The following is an 18,717-nucleotide window of genomic DNA, read 5'->3' as shown; positions in this document are numbered from 1 at the left end:
AATAGGTGTTGGTACTTTGATCCCCTTTTATGATACAATTTCATCCTTAAGGCTCTTATTTTCCACTAGTAACATGTCTACTTTTTCGGTAAGCTCCTTGGTCTTTGCCACCAAAAACTGCAAGGTATTGCTGATTTCACTGGCAAAATCCTGATCCAGAATATCGTCAACACGGCTTCTTTTTCTTGTACGCTCACTTTTGCTACTTCCCTCACTTGACCGTACTTCACATACTTGTGCACATACTTGTACTGACATAGTGGCCTTTTTCATGTGAAAGCCGCGCATATCAACATTTCCACATTTCCCATGGTAGTACTTTTTACACCCCGTACATTGAATAATATTTTTTATATCCTCAAACTGTTGTTTGCATTTTACGCAAAAACCTGAGGGATCTCCATCGAAGACCATAGCCCCACCGGTCATTTTTCACTCTTTTTACCAAAACAGAAATTTTATACAATAAAAGTTTAAAATACGGTCACACCTTGGTACACTTATACGTTTACTTAATTTATTGTAAACACGCAACAAATGGTAGACCGCCTATCATACGTGTAAACCGTCTCGCACCTCGACGACTACGATCTCATTAAAAAATACAACTTTGACAATAACCCTTATAATGGTCAGGTCAGTATTAACTAAGATATTAAGGGATAAGTGTGAGTGAGCAGTTCCCAGTCTAGTATGCCTCAAAGAAAACTTCCAGGTGCTGTATCTTAAAAACTAACATCCTCGCAAGAAAAATCCAACTCATTCTTCTGCTCCATGAAAATTCATGAAGGCCATGGATGATTTAAAGATGAACTTTTTGTTACAAACATTGTTTTTAAATATTCTTGTGGATTTATCAATTATTTTAATTTTTTTTCTTGATGTAGATATGAGTGCATTTACGGTAAATGCGATTTCCTTGGTTTAGTGATAGAGGCTTCTTCACCTTCTCCTTCCTCTTTTTCTTCATCTTATTAAAGAACATCTAAGCCGTGAGTAGTAATGTGCTCCTATATGTTTTGTTTTTGATATTTGCAAAAACAGAAAAGGGATAGTCGGTCCTGGGCAGCAAGAGGGAGAGAGTGAGAAGAATGTGAGAAAATATTGGGTGTGGTCGAAATTTTCTTTTAAAGTAAAAAAGTCAGTCAATGGTCAGATCAATAGTAATTGTAAGTGAGAAGTTCAAGGCCTAATTTGCATCGAAGCAAACTTCCACGAGCTGTATCTCAAAAAGTATCATTCTCACAAGAAAAATCATTCTTCCTAATTTTGTAGATTTCATTCGGGGCTACAATTTTGTCAATAAGCCCTAACATCGTAAAATCAGTACTAACCGAGGTATTAAAGGATAAAAGGGAGTTAGCAATTTAAGGCCGAATTTGCATCTGAGCAAAATTTCAGGGACTATATACTCCCAAAAGTATAATTCCCACATGAAACAACACTTCTAATTTTTTTTGTAAATCTCATTAAAAACTATAACTTTGGTGTCAATAAAATTGTATGCAATGTATGTAATTTGACATTGAAATGCCATATTTGTCAAAATGAATGTGGTCGTAGGAAAACAGTGTAAAAATCTATCCTCTCCTTCTATTTTTGAGAACGTAATGTCATTTTTCAGCTGTCAAATTAAGTCAGATATCAGCTGTTCAAATGCAATAACGCGCATGTCTAAAGCCCGCAGTCACGTGCATTTTAAGTATTGATGCAAGCTTGAAATTATTCGTCTATATTTTCCTCTTTGTCCAATCATTGAATGCATTGGCATGCCTAAAAAGAATACAATTTGTCTCCCAAGCAGCTGATTTATAGTCTCTTTCTCTCTCTGACAGGTAATCAAAAGCATTTTTATCTGTCCGATGATTGAGTGGACTCAATTGCCTGGAAGAAATGATAATAATTTTCCAGGCAGTTGACTTGTGCGCTGAGATGTTAACAACAATGAGGGATGAACGCTTCAATTTGTTAATACTGCTTTATTCTGTACAGGATGAAATTAACTACGTGCAAACGTTGAGAAATAGTTGGTTTTTAAATCGGTTGATATCAAACAATCACTTCGTACTTTTATACTCTCCTCTACAAATGATTGTATATTATTTGTTCTGATTAGAGTCATTGATAACAGTAAATATTTAAACGCACACATATGTTATATATTCATTGCTCAATGTTGTTCAAATAAAATTGTTTTATAAAAGATGAGCACGCGAATGTTATTTTTATTCTACCCGTGAAGTCAGCAATTCATTTCACTGAAATTCCGAACAACCTCCAACCAGTGTTTCCTCACTCCTCTTTCTCCTTTCACTTTGAAACCATCAGAAACAAAACACTTTCCTACTCTTCTAAAATTTATTGATCTTACCAAAAGAAAAATGTATATACAACCATAAAAACAAAAAAAGAGATAGAGAGAGTCATACACACAAAAAAAACTACCAGTTCTAATACATAGTGTAGTTACTTCTGGGCTTCAACACTCCCCTGAGAACAGGCGAGCTGGGAGGCGAGTAATCCGGCTCGGGTATACTGGGGGCGTTAACAATCAACGGGGGGCTCCTTTGGCCTCCCTGTTTCCCGATTTTCGCAGTCCTCAACAGCCCCGGCTCCGGTTGGGGCCTGAGGGGACTCACGTAGTTGTTATCTGGAACAAAACGCTCTAAAATGCTCCTAAAATACTCCCACAATGCTTCACTTACTATAATTCGCATTCCTATGTATCCAAGAACTGTCATTGTTATTATTATGATTTAACACGGGCCTCTTGATGATCTTCGGAGGAGGTTCCTGACTTAAGTTGCTCCTGGGGTTAACGTAGTTATTCCTGGCGGAATCTCTGTTAATTCCTGTTACAGGAAATTGGTGGATGGAGGGAGGGTTGGACCTGATGGGGGCTTCCTCCCTATCGGGTTGGTAGCCCTTATTGTCGTAGGTCTTTGGGTGGGGGTCGTCAAAGGCTGCGGGTCCTTGGAGCCATGGAAGGGGGCTAGAAATACGTTTATTAATTATATGGGGATTTGTTGTGATTTTACAATTTTTGACTGAAATTGAAAATATTTATTGAATATTTTTTAGCTTCTGGCCATGCATAGGTCGTTGTTGTACAATTTTGTTGAAACAAATGTGTAAAAAATATTTAATGCATAATTTGCATAACATATACTTTATACTATATTGTGTGAATTATCTGGAACAACTGTCACAATACTGAGAAGTCTATTCCAAGCACTCCAAGTGGCTCAAATCCCTAGAGGAACTCTCGCCTGGAGGAACCCTCAGTCTCTGGTAGTGGTAAATTTATTATTGTAATTTTTATTATTTTAATTTTTATTAAATAATGAAAATTTACGTTTTATATGCATGGCAGAGATTTACTCTCACAAAATTAACTGGATTTAAAGAGTAGCTAAAGTGAGACAACTTACTCTGAATAGGCATCTATAGCTGACTGACTGCTGGTTGGAGCTAACTAAAAAAAAAAAACAATTAATTTTATAAAAATTATGCATTTCCGTGCGACCACTTCCATTATAAGCCTCTACCATAAGCCCCAGAGTAGCCACACTTTTTAAATATCTAAATTTCCACACAGGATAATCAGAGAGAGAACGAGAACACCTTAATATGTAGTTTACACAACCTGTAGATAAGAAAAACGCTAGAAACAGCGCACAATGTTACTGCGCATGGAATGCGCCTTATATTCAGGTTTAATATACAGGTTGCGCATCTACGTACGATGAGATGACAAGAAAATTGACAAAAAGCTTTTTTTATATTGGCTTTAACATATGTCATTTGTCATTTAGTTCAATTGGGCCAAACAAGAAAAGACAATAAATGTGGTCGTAGGAAAACAGGGTAAAAATATATCCTCTTCATTTATGATTCAATGACAATCAATGTAAATTCTTTACAAGAATGACGTAATAAAAAACAATTTCAATGACAAGTAACAGAGGTTATGTGTCAAATTTTTGTCAATGAGATGTCATTTGTCAGATATAGTATATAATAAACCCTGATATTGTTTATCACATGAAAATAATAAACTCTTCTTTTATCTCTTTCTCCTTTCTGTGCAATGATTGAATACATTCAACTGCCTGTAAAAAATACAATTTGTCTCCAAGGCAACTGATTTAGAGTCTCTTTCTCTCTCTGTCAGGTAATCAAATGCATTTTCATCTCTGTTCAATAATTAGGTGCACTCAACCTTCTGAAAGAAATAAACATACTCTCCTTGGTAGTTGATTTGAGGTATCTTACTCTCATTTCTCTCTCTCTGTCCAATGATGGAATGCATTCAACTGCCTGGAAGAATTACAATTTGTCTCCCAAACAGCTGCTTTAGGGTCTCTTTCTCTCTATGTCAAGTAATCAAATGAATTTTCATCTCTGTCCAATGATTAAGTGTACTCAATTGCCTGGAAGAAATAAAAATATTCTCCCAGGCAGTTGATTAAGTGTTTTACTCTCCTCTCCTTTCTCTCTCTGTCCAATGATTGATTGGCTTCACATGCCTGGAAGGAATACAATTTGTCTCCCAAGCAATTGATTTAAAGTCTCTTTCTTTCTCTATCAAATAGTACAATGCACTTTTATGTCTGTGCAATGATTGAGTGCACTCAACTGCCTGAAAGGCGTAAAAATATTCTCACAGGCAGTTTGTTTAGATTGTCTTACTCTCCTTTCCTCTGCTTTCTCTCTCTATCCAATTATTAAATGCATTCAACTGCCTGGAAGAATTACAATTTGTCTTCCAAACAGCTGATTTAGAGTCTCTTTCTCTCTCTGTCAGGTAATCAAATGCATTTTAATCTCTGTTTAATAATTAGGTGCACTCAACCTTCTGAAAGAAATAAACATACTCTCCCTGGTAGTTGATTTTAAGTCTCTCACTATCCTTTTTTCTCCTTTCTCTCTCTGTCCAATGATTGGATGCATTCAAAGGCCTGAAATACATACGATTCGTCTCCAAAGCAACTGATTTAGAGTCTCTTTCTCTCTCTGTCAGATAAACAAATGCATTTTCATCTCTATCCAATGATTGACTGCACTCAACTGCCTGGACGAAATAATAATAATCTTCCAAGCAGTGGACTTGTGTGCTGAGATGTTAAGGGTGAAATATGACAACCGTATGATAACAAAATTGACACAAATAATTTTTTTAGCTAGTTTCAACGTATATCATTTGACATTGACAATTTTCAGTCATATTTGTTAAAATGTATGGGGTCGTAGGAAAACAGTGTAAAAATCTATCCTCTCTTTATATTTTTTAGAACGTAATGTCACTTATCAGATGTCAGATTAAGTGATATATCAGCTGTTCTAATGCAATAATGCGCATGTCTAAACCCAACGGGTGTTTGCATCTTAATGTATTGATGCAACCCTGAAATTATTCGTTTAGCAAAAGAAAATGCTGAACGTGCGCAAGCTTCGAATCGTCATTTTTACGTCAACAGATATTGTATCTGCCATGCCCAATTTAATCAGAAACCATAAAAAGAAAGAGAGAGAGAGAGAGAGAGAGAGAGAGAGAAAGTGTGATAAGCTCTATTAGTACGTCCCTGACTACAGTATTAAAAAGACCTTTTGTAAAATAGTCACATATATCATAATCTTTAAAGGACAATTAACCGAGGCTATGTGTTAACTTTTTGTCAATGAAATGTCATTTGTCAGCTGTCATAAGTCAGATATCAGCTGTTCTAATGCAATAAAGCGCATGTCAAAACCCAAGAGGCATTTGCACCTAAAATATTCATACAACTCTTAAGAGTCTCTTTCTCTCTCTGCAGAAAATGAGAATATGCTTCCAGGCAATTGAATTGGAGTATCTTACTCTTCTTTCCCTCTCTATCTAATGATTGAATGTATTTACATGCCTGAAAGTAATACAATGTATCTCCCAAGCAGTTGAATAGTCTCTTTCTCTCTCTGTCAGGTAATCAAATATATTTATGTCTCTGTCCAATAATTGAATACATTCAACTGCCTGAAAGAAATACAATTTGTCTTCCAAACAGCTGATTTACCGTCTCTGTCTCTTTCTGTCAGATAATCAAATGTATTTTCATCTCTATCTAATGATTGAGTGCACTCAACTGCCTGGAAGAAATGTTAAGGGCGAAATATGGCAACCGTATGACAATAAAATTGACACAAAGGATTTCCTTTAGTTACTTTCAACGAATGTCATTTGACATTGAAATGTCATATTTGGCAAAATGAATATGGTCGTAGGACAATAGTGTAAAAATCTATCATCTTCTTCTATTTTTGGGAACGTAATGTCATTTGTCAGCTGTCAAATTAAGTCAGATATCAGCTGTTCTAATGCAATAACGCGCATGTCTAAAGCTAACAGGCCTTTACATCTATTTTTATTTGTTTAACAACAGAATGTAAACAAATAAAAATAAAAAATTAAAATTTAAAAAAAAAATAATAAATGGAGGGTTTTTGATATGTAATCAAACCCTGGGGCGTGTGTCTGTTACCAATTTTAAACCTTTGACCCCCTGATGATGGACACCACTGTGTCCGAAACATGTAGGGAATTTTAAGTTAACTAAATGTTTAATAAATAAGTGAAGGGAGACTGAAGGATTTTAATTTTACCTGAAATTATTAGTTTATCAAAAGAAAATGGCGGACGGGTGTTAAAGTGCGCAAGCTTCAAATTGTCATTTTTACGACAACAAATACTTTACCTGCCACGCCCAATTTAATAAGATACGACAAAAGAGGTGAGAGAGAAAGAAAGGATGAAAAAGTGATAAGCTCTGCGATTACAGTAATAAAAATAACCTTTGTAAAATAGCCACATCTGTCATAAGCCTTAAATGACAATTAACCGTGATTATGTGATACATTTTTGTCAATGAAACGTCATTTGTCAGCTGTCATATTGATTCAGATATCAGCATGTCTAAACCGTAGAGGCCTTTGCATTTGAAGTATTGATACAACTCTTTAAAGTCTCTTTCTCTCTCTGTCTAATGATTGAATGCATTCATATGCCTAAAAGAAATACAATTTGTCTCCAAAGTAGCTGACTTAGAGTCTCTTTCTCTCTCTGTCAGGTAATCAAATGGATTTTCATCTCTGTCAAATAATTCAGGGCAATCAAATGCCTGGAATGAATAAAAATATTCTCCCAGGCAGTTGATTAAGAGTGCCTTAAGACTTTCGTCTCCTTTCTCTCTCTGTCCAATAATTGGATGCATTGAACTGCCCTGAAAAAATACAAGTTTGTCTCCCAAGCAATTGATTAGGAATCTCTTTCTCTCTCTGTCAGGTAATCAAATGCATTTTCATCTCTGTCCAATGATTGACTGCACACAACTGCCTGAAAGGAATAAAAATATTCTCCTAGGCAGTTGATTAAGAGTGCCTGACTTTCGTATTCTTTCTCTCTCTGTCATGCATTGAAAAACTGCATTGAAGAAATTCAAGTTTGTCTCCCAAGCAGTTGATTAGGAATCTCTTTCTCTCTCTGTCAGGTAATCAAATTCATTTTCATTTTGTCCAATGATTGAGTGCACACAACTGCCTGAAAGGAATAAAAATATTCTTCCAGGCAGTTTCTTTAGAGCATCTTACTCTCGTTTCCTCTTCTTTCTCTCCCTATCTAATGATCGAATGCATTCAACAGCCTGAAAGAAATATAATTTGTTTCCCAAGCAGCTGATTTAGAGTCTCTTTCTCTCTCTATGAGGTAATCAAATGTATTGTTATTTCTGTCCAATGATTAAGTGCACTCAATTGCCTGAAAGAAATAAAAATATTCTTGAAGGCACTTGAGCACTGATACCCGTCCGCCATTTTCCTGCCACGCCCTGTTTAAAAGAAACGACCACAAAAGGAGAAAAAGAAAGTGTGAAAGAGTGATATGCTCTGTTAGTACGTACCTCATTATATCTTCTGTAGTAATGCATCCCTAAAATAACCGCAAACAGGACATTGATCACCCATAGGACGAACCCTCTGGCGGCCAACGTCATCATTATCCCTACTACTACTAACAGTATCGTATCCTAAAATATCCTTTATTAGTTTTTTCTAGTTTAACTACTGTTTAGTTGTACAACATTAGATTGAAGCCAAAATATCGTTTTTTTGGTGACAAACATTGAAGGCGGCTTCAGTTGTTTGATGTTATTCGCCCTTAAGTTAAGCGTAAAATGTGCATTTTTTAAAGTCGTGAGGTGTAGGGCATTTTGACGTTGATTCTATTAGTCAAGAAAACCAACTGTCATCTGTCAATATTGCCTGAATGTCATGGATCAAGACAGTAATTTTATGACAAAAATTTGCATCGGAGCAAACTTCCAGGAGCTGTATCTCGAAAAGTATCATCCTCACAAGAAAAATCGTTCTTACTAATTTTGTAAAACTCATTTAATACTACAACTTTGATTATTATGCTTAACATCATAAGATCAGTATTAACCGAGATATTAAGAGACAAAGCTGAGTAAGCAAACGTCGTTGCGATAAACCAACCCAATTCATGATGTGAGAAGCATGCCTATGATCTTTTGACATTTGACAAGTTTGACAGCAAATGCTAAATCTTCACAGACTTGGAGTACAACTAAACAGGGATAAAAAGGATTTCACTTACACTAGTAGAGACCTTGTTGTAATCGTGGGCAAACAAGGCTAGCATGATCAGGTCTAAAATGGATACTAATGATGCGGCAATAGTCCAGCCTAATATTGAATAATCGTAAAATTGTTCGTTGCTGCTTTTCTTTACGACCCCTAAAAATTAAAGAACGAGTTTATAAGGGGTGACTTTCAAATTGTTTTTAGTTCAAAATTGTCTGAATATTTGAAAATTTACCTACTTCATCTCTTTTTAACTTACCCCAATACAAAAGACAAGAGATCAGGAACCAGCCGAAGCTCAGGATCAAATAAACATAGGAACAGTAGCTCAATGAGTTTGGGTTTATTATGAAACCATTCTTACTTCCCGTAGAATCATGAAAATATTCTGTATATATCTTGTGACTTATTTCTTTCCCTGTAGATGGCGCCAAATCCATGTAGTAAAACAAAATGGCCGCGATACTTAGCAGAGTCCACACAAACCCTTGAATCTTAAAAAATAATTATGAATTATTCTTTTTGGAGAGGCATATAAGGTATATACAGGATGGTCCTCTGTGTACTTAAATTTCTCGAAATAATTACCAAATGCTCCAAGGGAGAGGGGGATCTGGCGATACGTCACCAAATGTCACAATGGGGGAGGAGTTAAAAAAATGTGACGTGGCACTTCTATTTCAGTTTTTTTTTTTGGTAAATTTAACTGTTAATTATTTAAAAAAAGAAAAAGGGGTTAAGGTTGTCATGTGTGTGACAAAGAAGAAAAAAGGTTTCAATAAAAATAAATAATTTTCTGGCTTCTAAGTACACACAGCAGAATGTACCTTTTGATAAGTTGTACTGAAAACGCCTTATGCGTGAGTAGTATTTATAATGCGCATGCTCCTATATAAAGACAATCCGTGCTATAATCTTTAGGTAATATCACTAATAATGCAATTAAAAGAGAACAAAAATGTTGACATAAAATAATTTGGTTAAAATAATTCAATGAATATCTGGGGTTGTGGAGGTAATAGAGAGTAAAGAAAATATAATTTCGGATGACTTTTTATCAATCCTATATGGTCAAGGTATATTTATTAAACTGTAAAATATACGTATATCATATACGATTCTGTTTACACAAGGGAGAAAATTGCGGTATTTAGAAAAAATGACACTAGTTTTACATATCTACTTTTTAAACATCATATATTTCATGAATTTCTTCTGAAAAATCACTGTTTTTCGTCCATATTATCAAATCTATTAACGCTGTTTTTATACTAAGTATTTAAATATAAAATTATATCAAATTTAAATAAACAGTGTTATTAGATTAAATATTGAATATAAATTTTCTGCAGAAACATTGTTTTTTATCAACACAACTCTCACCCCCCACCCACCCCAAACACTTGGCCAGAAAGAAATTAAAAAAAAAAATCACTGTTTTTTCTCCATAATATCCAATCTAATAGCATTGTTTTTGTATTAAATATTTATTAGTATACATATATACAATTACATCAAATTTAAATAAATAATTATTCATGCATAAAATTTTGAAAAACAACGATTTTTGGAAATAATTTCTTACTGATAAGTTGTGTGGGGTGGGTGGGGGGTTAAGGGTAAGGTTAATGAAAAACAGTTTTTTTTTGCAGAAAATTATTGCCTGAATTGAAAAAGGCTTTTTAAGAAAATTATTGGTGATAAGAAATCTAAAGTTTTTGTATATATATTTTTCTCACATAACCTTAAGGTTTTCGAAAAAAAAAAGGGGAAAAACTCTATTTTATTTCTCGAAAGCAAGGCGTATCGCTATGAAAATTGCAGTCGCTGTGCAATTTTTTATCACAAATAAGTGGAAATTCTTAGTATTTTTGACACAGGTCATTGAGTTTTGAAAAAAATTCAGATTTTTTTGGTTTTTATTATCTAGGTTCAAAAATACCTCAGTTTTTAAATTAAAACCATTGGTATATTTATCAACCGTATATAATCAAGGTATTGTAATAATCAATATTTAACAACTGAAAAAGATATCATTAAAAATATTTTAACACAAAATAATTATCCCAAACATGGGCGAAGATAGAGACTCAAAAATGGGGGGGGCTAAAGCCCCCATCCAGAGGCAGAGTTACACGAAGAGGTGAGGGGGTGGCCATCAAAGAAAAGTCCGCCGGAGGTAACAAATTTTTTGGTGGGCACCTTCATTTTCACTTATAAGCCGTTAAAATTATTAAAAAAAAAATAGTCTTAAACAGCTTCTATTCAATTTGCTATACAGTATACATAATATCATGAATTTGTTTTACTTTTATTTTCATATTAGGTTTCATCCAAGGAACACATTTCTAAATTTTATTGCAATATCCATAATGTATGAACGATTCTGTATATGTATTGGAGTATATTGCATACACAGCAAAAGTCAAAAGTCGCTAGTTTTTAAAAAAATTTTAAACTTTCAAGAAAAATTTCAAAGTTCAAAATAATATCATTTTAATATCTAATTGTCGGATTTAATTAATTTAGACAAAGTTAAACACGGCGTTTCGGTTGGTAAGTATCTCCAACCAATATTATATTAAAATGTTATATTAAGTGTAAACTAGCAGTTTACACTTGATAATGGTTGGAGATATATACCAACCAAAACGTCGTGTTTAACTTTGTTTAAATTAATTAAGACAATGCAAATCCGACAATTAGATATTACTTCTCCATTGTCTGCCACATTCAAAACCAATATCACTTTAATAAAACGCAATAATTCTTCAAAAATAGTAAAAGCAACATTTATTTAAAATGTCCTTAAATAAAATTAAATCCAGTAAAATTATCTTATAACTACTCTATTAAAAGTTTTCGATTTCCTTTTTTTACAACTCTTTTAAAATTTCATCTGGCGCCAATGACTTTGTTAGATCACTTTTAATACTGATAAATCGATCCTGACCCATCGTTGACCTAAACCAATTTATAATTCTTCTCATTGTCGAGAAAGATCGTTCGCAGGACGCTGAAGAAATTGGAAAAACTAATGCTATTTGCATAGGGGTATATGAATTTGGAAAAGTCTCTTTCCTTAATACATCTTTAATATCAGAAATGGTAATGTTGTGGCTCTGGCTTTTATTTATGCAATTCCCAATAACAGTAATTTCAGCTTTTAATAGCTCCTTATCGATTAAAAAGGTATCTCCATACAATTTAATGAATTCCAAACTACCATCAAAATCCATCTGCAAAAAATTGAAGACAGATTTAGCTAATTTCTGACTTTCGGAAGAAAATCCTACTTTTAGATGATTTATTATATTGTCGAGAGACCTATAATAAATTGATATTAGCCAAAACTTTTGTGCCTCATTTTTTATCAAAGGTGAATTTAAGAACGTTTGTTCGTGTACTGCGGAAGTGGCAGCTTCAACCACATATTCTTTAAGTCTTATACTTTCTGTTTTTTTACGTTTTGAAGACCGTATATCGAGGCATATGTCATTTTGTTTTGCTAAGTTTTCTATGTCTAGCCATAATTGTGCGAAAATTTTTTCATCACGCTTTTTCTCCAGTGCTGCAATGGTACCGTTTATAATATTTGTAGATTCTGCTAAAGTGCCCTTTTCAGACTGTAATTGTTTGCTATAATGTTCATTATTTTCAATATATCATCTAAAACTATTAAACTTACTACAAATTTTGAACTTTTTATATTATTAAGTAAACCGATTGCTTCAACAGCATTTTTGTCGGACTTCTGCTGAATCTCGAACTCGAGAGCTTTAATTATGGCACACAAGTTTTTTTTTACGGCTTGGCAGCTTGAACTTCGGCAAGTCCACCGGGTATCTGAGAGGCGCCATAGATCAACTTTAGTAAGATTTAGTTCCTTTTGAATATCAACTAGAACATTGTGGGTAGATGGCGAAGCAAAATGTATATAAAGTGCTTCAAGTGTGTTAAAAAAGTCTCTTATAAAATCAATTTCCTTACACAAATCTGTTACCACTAAATTTAGACGATGAGCCATACAATGTATATATATAGCTGATGGATGAATTTCTCTAATTTTCGCTTGTAGACCGCCAACCCTACCAGACATAACGCTTGCACCATCATAGCATTGGGCAATAATTGGAATATTTTCTAATCCGGCATTTCTAAGATAATTTATTAAAATGTTGCAAAGACTTGTAGCATCACGTTCTTGAGAACAGTTTACAAACCCCAAAAATCTCTCTTCAGTTTCTAATCCCTTAATATACCTTACACAAATAGACAGTTTCTGTTCCTTAGGGCAACACCCTGGCGACATAAGGTAAGTTAATTAAGATATCCGTAATTATTTTGAAATATTCCCTATTTTTATTAACCTGTTCTCTATATGCAGAAGATATTTGTGTCACGACAGAACCTGTTTTTAATGATAATGATCTTTATAAGCTACATATTTATGATTATTTTCAATATGTGATTTTCCTCGAGCATGTTTGGATAATTTTTCAGCAAGTTTCTTCCAATTTCTGAAGCCTGTTTTAGTAAAAGTTGCTTCCACATCGTCCTTATTCGCAAACAACCGGCAGCAAAAGCAAAATACTGCATCGCCATGTGTGCTGTATTCAACCCAGGTGTACTGTTTTTAAAATTATTTTATTCTTATTTTAAAATATTTCGATGAAAAACTTCGATTTTGATTCCCAACTTTTGTTGATGGATATTTCTCTAATATTGGTTGCCTTGGTCCCGTTTGAAGAGTGCCCAGATAATGTAAATACTGCGTATTAGGGGTTTCATTAAAAATATTGTGCGGCAGCTCTGAAAAAGAAAACAACCATTTTTCTAGACATTAAAGTAAGTAATCTTAATATTGCGACAAAATTCAAAACCTGTTATTATATAGTTACTCAAAAAAAAGTTCGTATAAACATAGGTCCCAAACGCATTAAAAAAATGTTGAGCTACAGGGTGGTTAAGTTTGCATGCACATATTAGTATGTGCATGTAGGCTGTGAATTGAATACTTTTGTAAATAAAAAAATGGTACGCCCCTGTTTTTTTTGTATTAGAAAATAATGTTTAATTTTTTTATTACATTCGTAACATATTTTTTGATCTCTTGCACTTTATTTGCTATACCCTATTTCAGAAGTGTGTAGAGCAATAAAACCTCATTAGGTATGCAAAAGTGGTACCTGAATCCACCAATATTTTATGCCACTACCTTAGTTGGGTATTAGTTTCAATGTAAAATTCTTTCTTTTCGTTGATTGCAGGTAGTGCCACCCGGTTTTGGGTCAATTTATGAGTTATGCCCATTGTTACCCACTGATAAACATTGAAAACGGTTCGCCAAAGGCGTGCAACTGGGACTTGTTTTTTACCTTATAATTAATGTACTTAAATGCTATTTTATTTTAGAAAGTTACTTTTGTTTAAATGGAATAATATATTTTTTTCACAAATTTATTGAACATAATATGTAGAGTAAAACAGTTGAAAATGTCACTTTTGGATCTGGCACTTTTTGAACAGTGTATAACAATTTTAAATTATAATAGATTGTAGTCTTCTTCGTCATCTGACGAACTGTCATCTCTTGACATTATAATTAAAGGATCGACTGTCTGATCGATGAGGTTATCAAGATCCCACATTTTGTCCTTTTGCTTAATTACATGCTGAACTGCTTTTCGCCAATTCTCTGGTGTCGCTTCCGTAATGGCTTGATCAAACAGTATCTTTCATTTTAAAAGTCGTGTTTTGTCTTGCTACAAATCCTTTTACCTGCGCCCATATCAGTTCTATAGGATTTAGTTCGCAATGATATGGCGGTAAGCGCAGTACAGTTATATTATATTTTTCGGCTATATCTTCCACGGCGTATTTCATGAAACGAGTTTTGTGTAAGTTTGCTATTGCCAGCAGTTCTTTTTTTATCAAATTTGCTTCAAACGCAATACCTTTTGCAGTCAGCCAATCGATAATTTCTTGCTTTCTCCAACTTGAAGTTGGCGTCTTCTCTATTCGCCGTGAATGATAGCTTGCGTTATCCATAACCACCACCGAATTAGCCGGAAGAAATTTTATCATTTCACCAAAATAGTCCTCGAAAACGTCTGAGTTCATGTCTTCATGGTAATCTCCTGTGCGAGTCGACTCAAAGGTTAGCAGACCTTCTTTTAAAAATCCCTCTTCGCTTCCAATATGTGTGATTATAAGTCTTTTTCCTTTTTCCGAAGGTACTTTAATACCCGTAGACAGGCCTTCTATAAAAGCTTGGCGAGCACTGGTTATATTTTTGTCTTGCCACATTTTTTGGACTATATAACCTTCGTTAATCCACGTCTCATCAAGATAAAAAACTTTCTTTTGCTCCCTGCGGTACTGCTTGATACTTCTCAAGTATTGTCGTCTCCAACAAACAATTTCGTCGCTCTCCAGTAAAAGTGCTTTGCGGTTATGCTTTTCCCAGGCAAAATCCATATTTTTTAAAGTTTTCCATAAAAGTTTTCTACTTATCAACGGAATACTGTCATCTCGGCCAAGCTCCATTAAAATTTTGTCTAGGGTGGGTATTTCCTTTTTAAAATAAAAAGAGTGAACTTTTCTTCGAATTATACATTTAGCATTTTCATCAAGGACTTTTGTAGGTCGTCCTGGCTTTTGCTTGGGAGATTCCACTTGACCTGCTACTTTTCTTTCCCGCAACAATTTGAAAATGGTGGACTTTCCAATTTCACTCATTCGAGAACATTTTTCAACAATTTCTTGCACAGTAAAACTAGGGTAATCGTGTTTTATGCAATCATGTACATTTAAAATAATAACTTTTTCACTCAGCGATAGTGGAGAATTTTTAGTACATCTTTTCGTTGGACTGAATACCTCCATTTTTTAAATATTGGGATAATAATATTGTGATTACACTACAGCGTAGCAGTGACTACTAACGTTTAGAATATGATTTAAAAGTATTTATAGTCTGTATATATTACCTGACCCCATTTTTGCATGTTACAAAGCGTTAAAAGATAGGTACCTATACAAAAGGCTTAAAAGTATTTATTTAGTATTTAATCTCTTTCAAAATAAAGGCATTTAATCCGTGAAAATTAAATTCATAAATATTATAAGTACCTGCGCCTATGAACTACCACGAAATGTAGCCAAACAGAACGGAATTCCCCAGTTTATTGCTCTATACACTTCTGAAATAGAGTATAACTGCTTTTTTTTGAATAACAAAGACGATGTTAAGTAGCCCCTTATTGGTTAAACCCCAAAAAGGCAAGCCATACCGAATATGAGATTCAATAAGTGAAAAGTACACTGAACGTGCAACCACCCCTCCCAGCTCTTGTTTTGCCATTCTTACTGCAAAACATCCAGAAGACAATTTCCCAGCTAAATGTAAAATATGATCTTCAAACCGAAGGCAACCATCAATGGTAATTACTAGGAACTTGCAGCACTCTTTATTCTGCAAGAGGGAATTTTCGTCAAATATCAGACCCTGAACATCGCACTTAAACCCCATAATAGACGTCTTTTTTACATTAAACACGAGCCTGTTGGAAGCACACCACCCTGATAAAATCTGAAGGTCTTTAAGGATACAAGTCTTAATATAATCAGAATTTTTATGGCTCCATAGTATGGTGGTATCATCAGCAAACTGAACCACCTTACCCTGCAGTTTCAATGAACTCAAGTCATCCACATATAGTAAAAATAACAGTGGTCCCAACACTGAACCCTGGGGAACGCCGCATTTCAGGGATCTAGAAGCAGACAAACGCCCAGACACTGTAACCTTCTGAGTACGATTTGATAGATAGGACTCAAGCCATCGCAACGCTACGACCCTAAAACCATATTTATCGAGCTTAGATAACAGTATTCCATGATCCACACAGTCAAATGCTTTGGATAGATCACAAAACACTGCCGCCGATGACTCTCCAGAATTTAAGGACACATAGACGCTTTCTAAAAAGCTAAAAACAGCATCATGAGTCCCTTTACCGGCTTGAAATCCAAACTGATTTGCAGACAAAATTATGATGTAAAAAGGACAAAATTCTGCTTTTTGCAAGTTTTTCAACTATCTTAGAGAGGGTAGACAAAATAGAAATGGGACGGAAATTACAAGGCTGATCCAAATCTCCACCCTTATGAAGAGGGATAACCACTGCCTCTTTTAAACATGAAGGAAAAATGCCAATATGTAAAGAATTGTTTATGGCAGAAACTAAAGCATTTAAGGCTGAATCAGGCAAAAAGAGTAACAACCTCGAAGATATCCCATCAGCTCCAGATGATTTATGGTTTTTTAGGCGTTTGATTTCATTTTTTACTTCGGTAAGATCGACAGGATGAAAGAAAAATGAATGCTCAACCGACACTTGTTGAAGTGCAAGGGATCAATGTTACTACGAATGCCCTTGAGCAAGATATTAGGTATATCACAATAATAGTCGTTTAAAATGTCAGGTCTTAACTCTGGTTCAGATAATTTTCTATGGCAATATCTAAAATCATTAATAATCGACCAACACTCTCTTTGCCTATTTGATGACATATTTAAGCGATCCCTATAATAATTAGATTTTGCTGCTTTAATTGTCTTCCTGTACAGACTACGGTATTTCTGATGATATACAAGGATATTTTCATTTGTCAAACAGAGGTTTTTAGCTGAAATTCTAAGGCCTCTTGTAACCCATGGTTTTCGTTTCTTAGTTTTAAGCCTCATTTTAGGAGAGCACTGATTGATCTTATCACACAGTACTTGAAAAAATAAAGTAAGTGGGTCAGAAGCCGTTTCAAGTGCATTCCAATTTACCGAAGCTGTAGCAGCAGAAAAAGCACTGAAATTTCTCCTGCTGAAAATTCTTCCCATATAATGAGATGAAGATGATACAGTATTATATGGCATTTTAGCAAGAATAGCTTCATGGTCGGAAATACCAGATGGGAGTACTGCGCATAAAACGTCATCAAAATTTGTACAGAAATAGTCAATTGTAGTTGCAGATGAAGAAGTTACTCGTGTGGGAGAAAGAACGTGCATTTTCAAGTCGTAAGAATTTAAAATACTTAAAAGAGAAGTACGTGGCAAGGTTTCATCAGTGTAGTTGATATTAAAGTCAGCCAATATAACCTTATAGTGTAGGGACAACTGGGATAAAAGAGATTCAAGTTTGTCCAGAAACATAGCAATATCTCCTGCAGGTGGCCTATAAACACAAATAATATATAAATTAAAACGCTTACAAAAAGAAAGAGAAAATTCAAATGATAATTAATAATTAATATTTTGCACAAGATTTCTCAGGCAACCTTTGCGGAATACATTTTAAAATATACTACATTTTATGAAAACATACGTTTCATCCCGTAACGTTATGGATGAAGGTCGTAGTATGATGGGATCCTCTACTATGATATATTATTGAAACTTTAATCTTAGAAAAATCTAGAGAGAACATTGAAAGCATTAACAAATATGACAGGAAAAAGTAGTGCAATGAACAAAACTGGCTCTCAAAAATAGAGTATGAACTGCATCAATACTAACTCAAAACAGAAGCTGAATTATAAGACTGATCATCGAGCTACGGTACCATCAATGGATAATACACCCTAAGCAACACATCCATATATTATTACCGTTAAATAGATATTTGTTCAACGATTTTTTAGTAAATTTTTAGTTTTGGTATATTCATTAACCGTATATGGTCAAGGTATATTTATTAAACTATAGAATATACGTATATCATATACGATTCTGTTTACAAAAGGGAGAAAATATCGGCACTTAAAAAAATTGACACGGAATTTACATACCTAGTTTTTAAACTCGATAACTACGGATTTGATAAAATTCTTCTGAAAAATCGCTATTTTTGTCCATAACATCCAATATATCTAATACCACTATGTTTGTATTAAATATTTATTAATATACATATATATATATATATATATATATATATATATATATATATCACATCTCTATATATATATATATATATATATCACTAGGTTAAGTTATCTATTATGTAAGAATCCCGTAAATTT

General features: G+C 34.1%; 1 protein-coding gene across 2 annotated transcripts in view; it reads right to left on the bottom strand.

Annotated features, from left to right (window-relative positions):
- Positions 1 to 2,339: 2,339 nt before the first annotated feature.
- The window catches only part of LOC126747329 (uncharacterized), a 28,507-nt gene continuing 12,129 nt past the window's right edge, over positions 2,340 to 18,717 (bottom strand). Inside the window, exons 2-7 of one of the 2 annotated variants that reach the window (XM_050455882.1) lie at positions 8,894 to 9,128; positions 8,648 to 8,787; positions 7,932 to 8,057; positions 3,432 to 3,475; positions 2,706 to 2,992; positions 2,340 to 2,665 (exon numbers count right to left, since the gene is read on the bottom strand). In XM_050455882.1, the coding sequence (XP_050311839.1) occupies positions 2,451 to 2,665; positions 2,706 to 2,992; positions 3,432 to 3,475; positions 7,932 to 8,057; positions 8,648 to 8,787; positions 8,894 to 9,128 (1,047 nt within the window). In that variant the 3' untranslated portion in view covers positions 2,340 to 2,450. The remainder of the gene's footprint in view (positions 2,666 to 2,705; positions 2,993 to 3,431; positions 3,476 to 7,931; positions 8,058 to 8,647; positions 8,788 to 8,893; positions 9,129 to 18,717) is intronic. The other variant, XM_050455883.1, reaches the window with a different exon arrangement.

This window comes from Anthonomus grandis, chromosome 19 (assembly GCF_022605725.1).
Source record: "Anthonomus grandis grandis chromosome 19, icAntGran1.3, whole genome shotgun sequence".
Lineage (NCBI taxonomy): Eukaryota > Metazoa > Arthropoda > Insecta > Coleoptera > Curculionidae > Anthonomus > Anthonomus grandis.
Note: the sequence above shows the minus strand (reverse complement) of the source record. Positions and strands in the feature narration are given on the sequence as shown.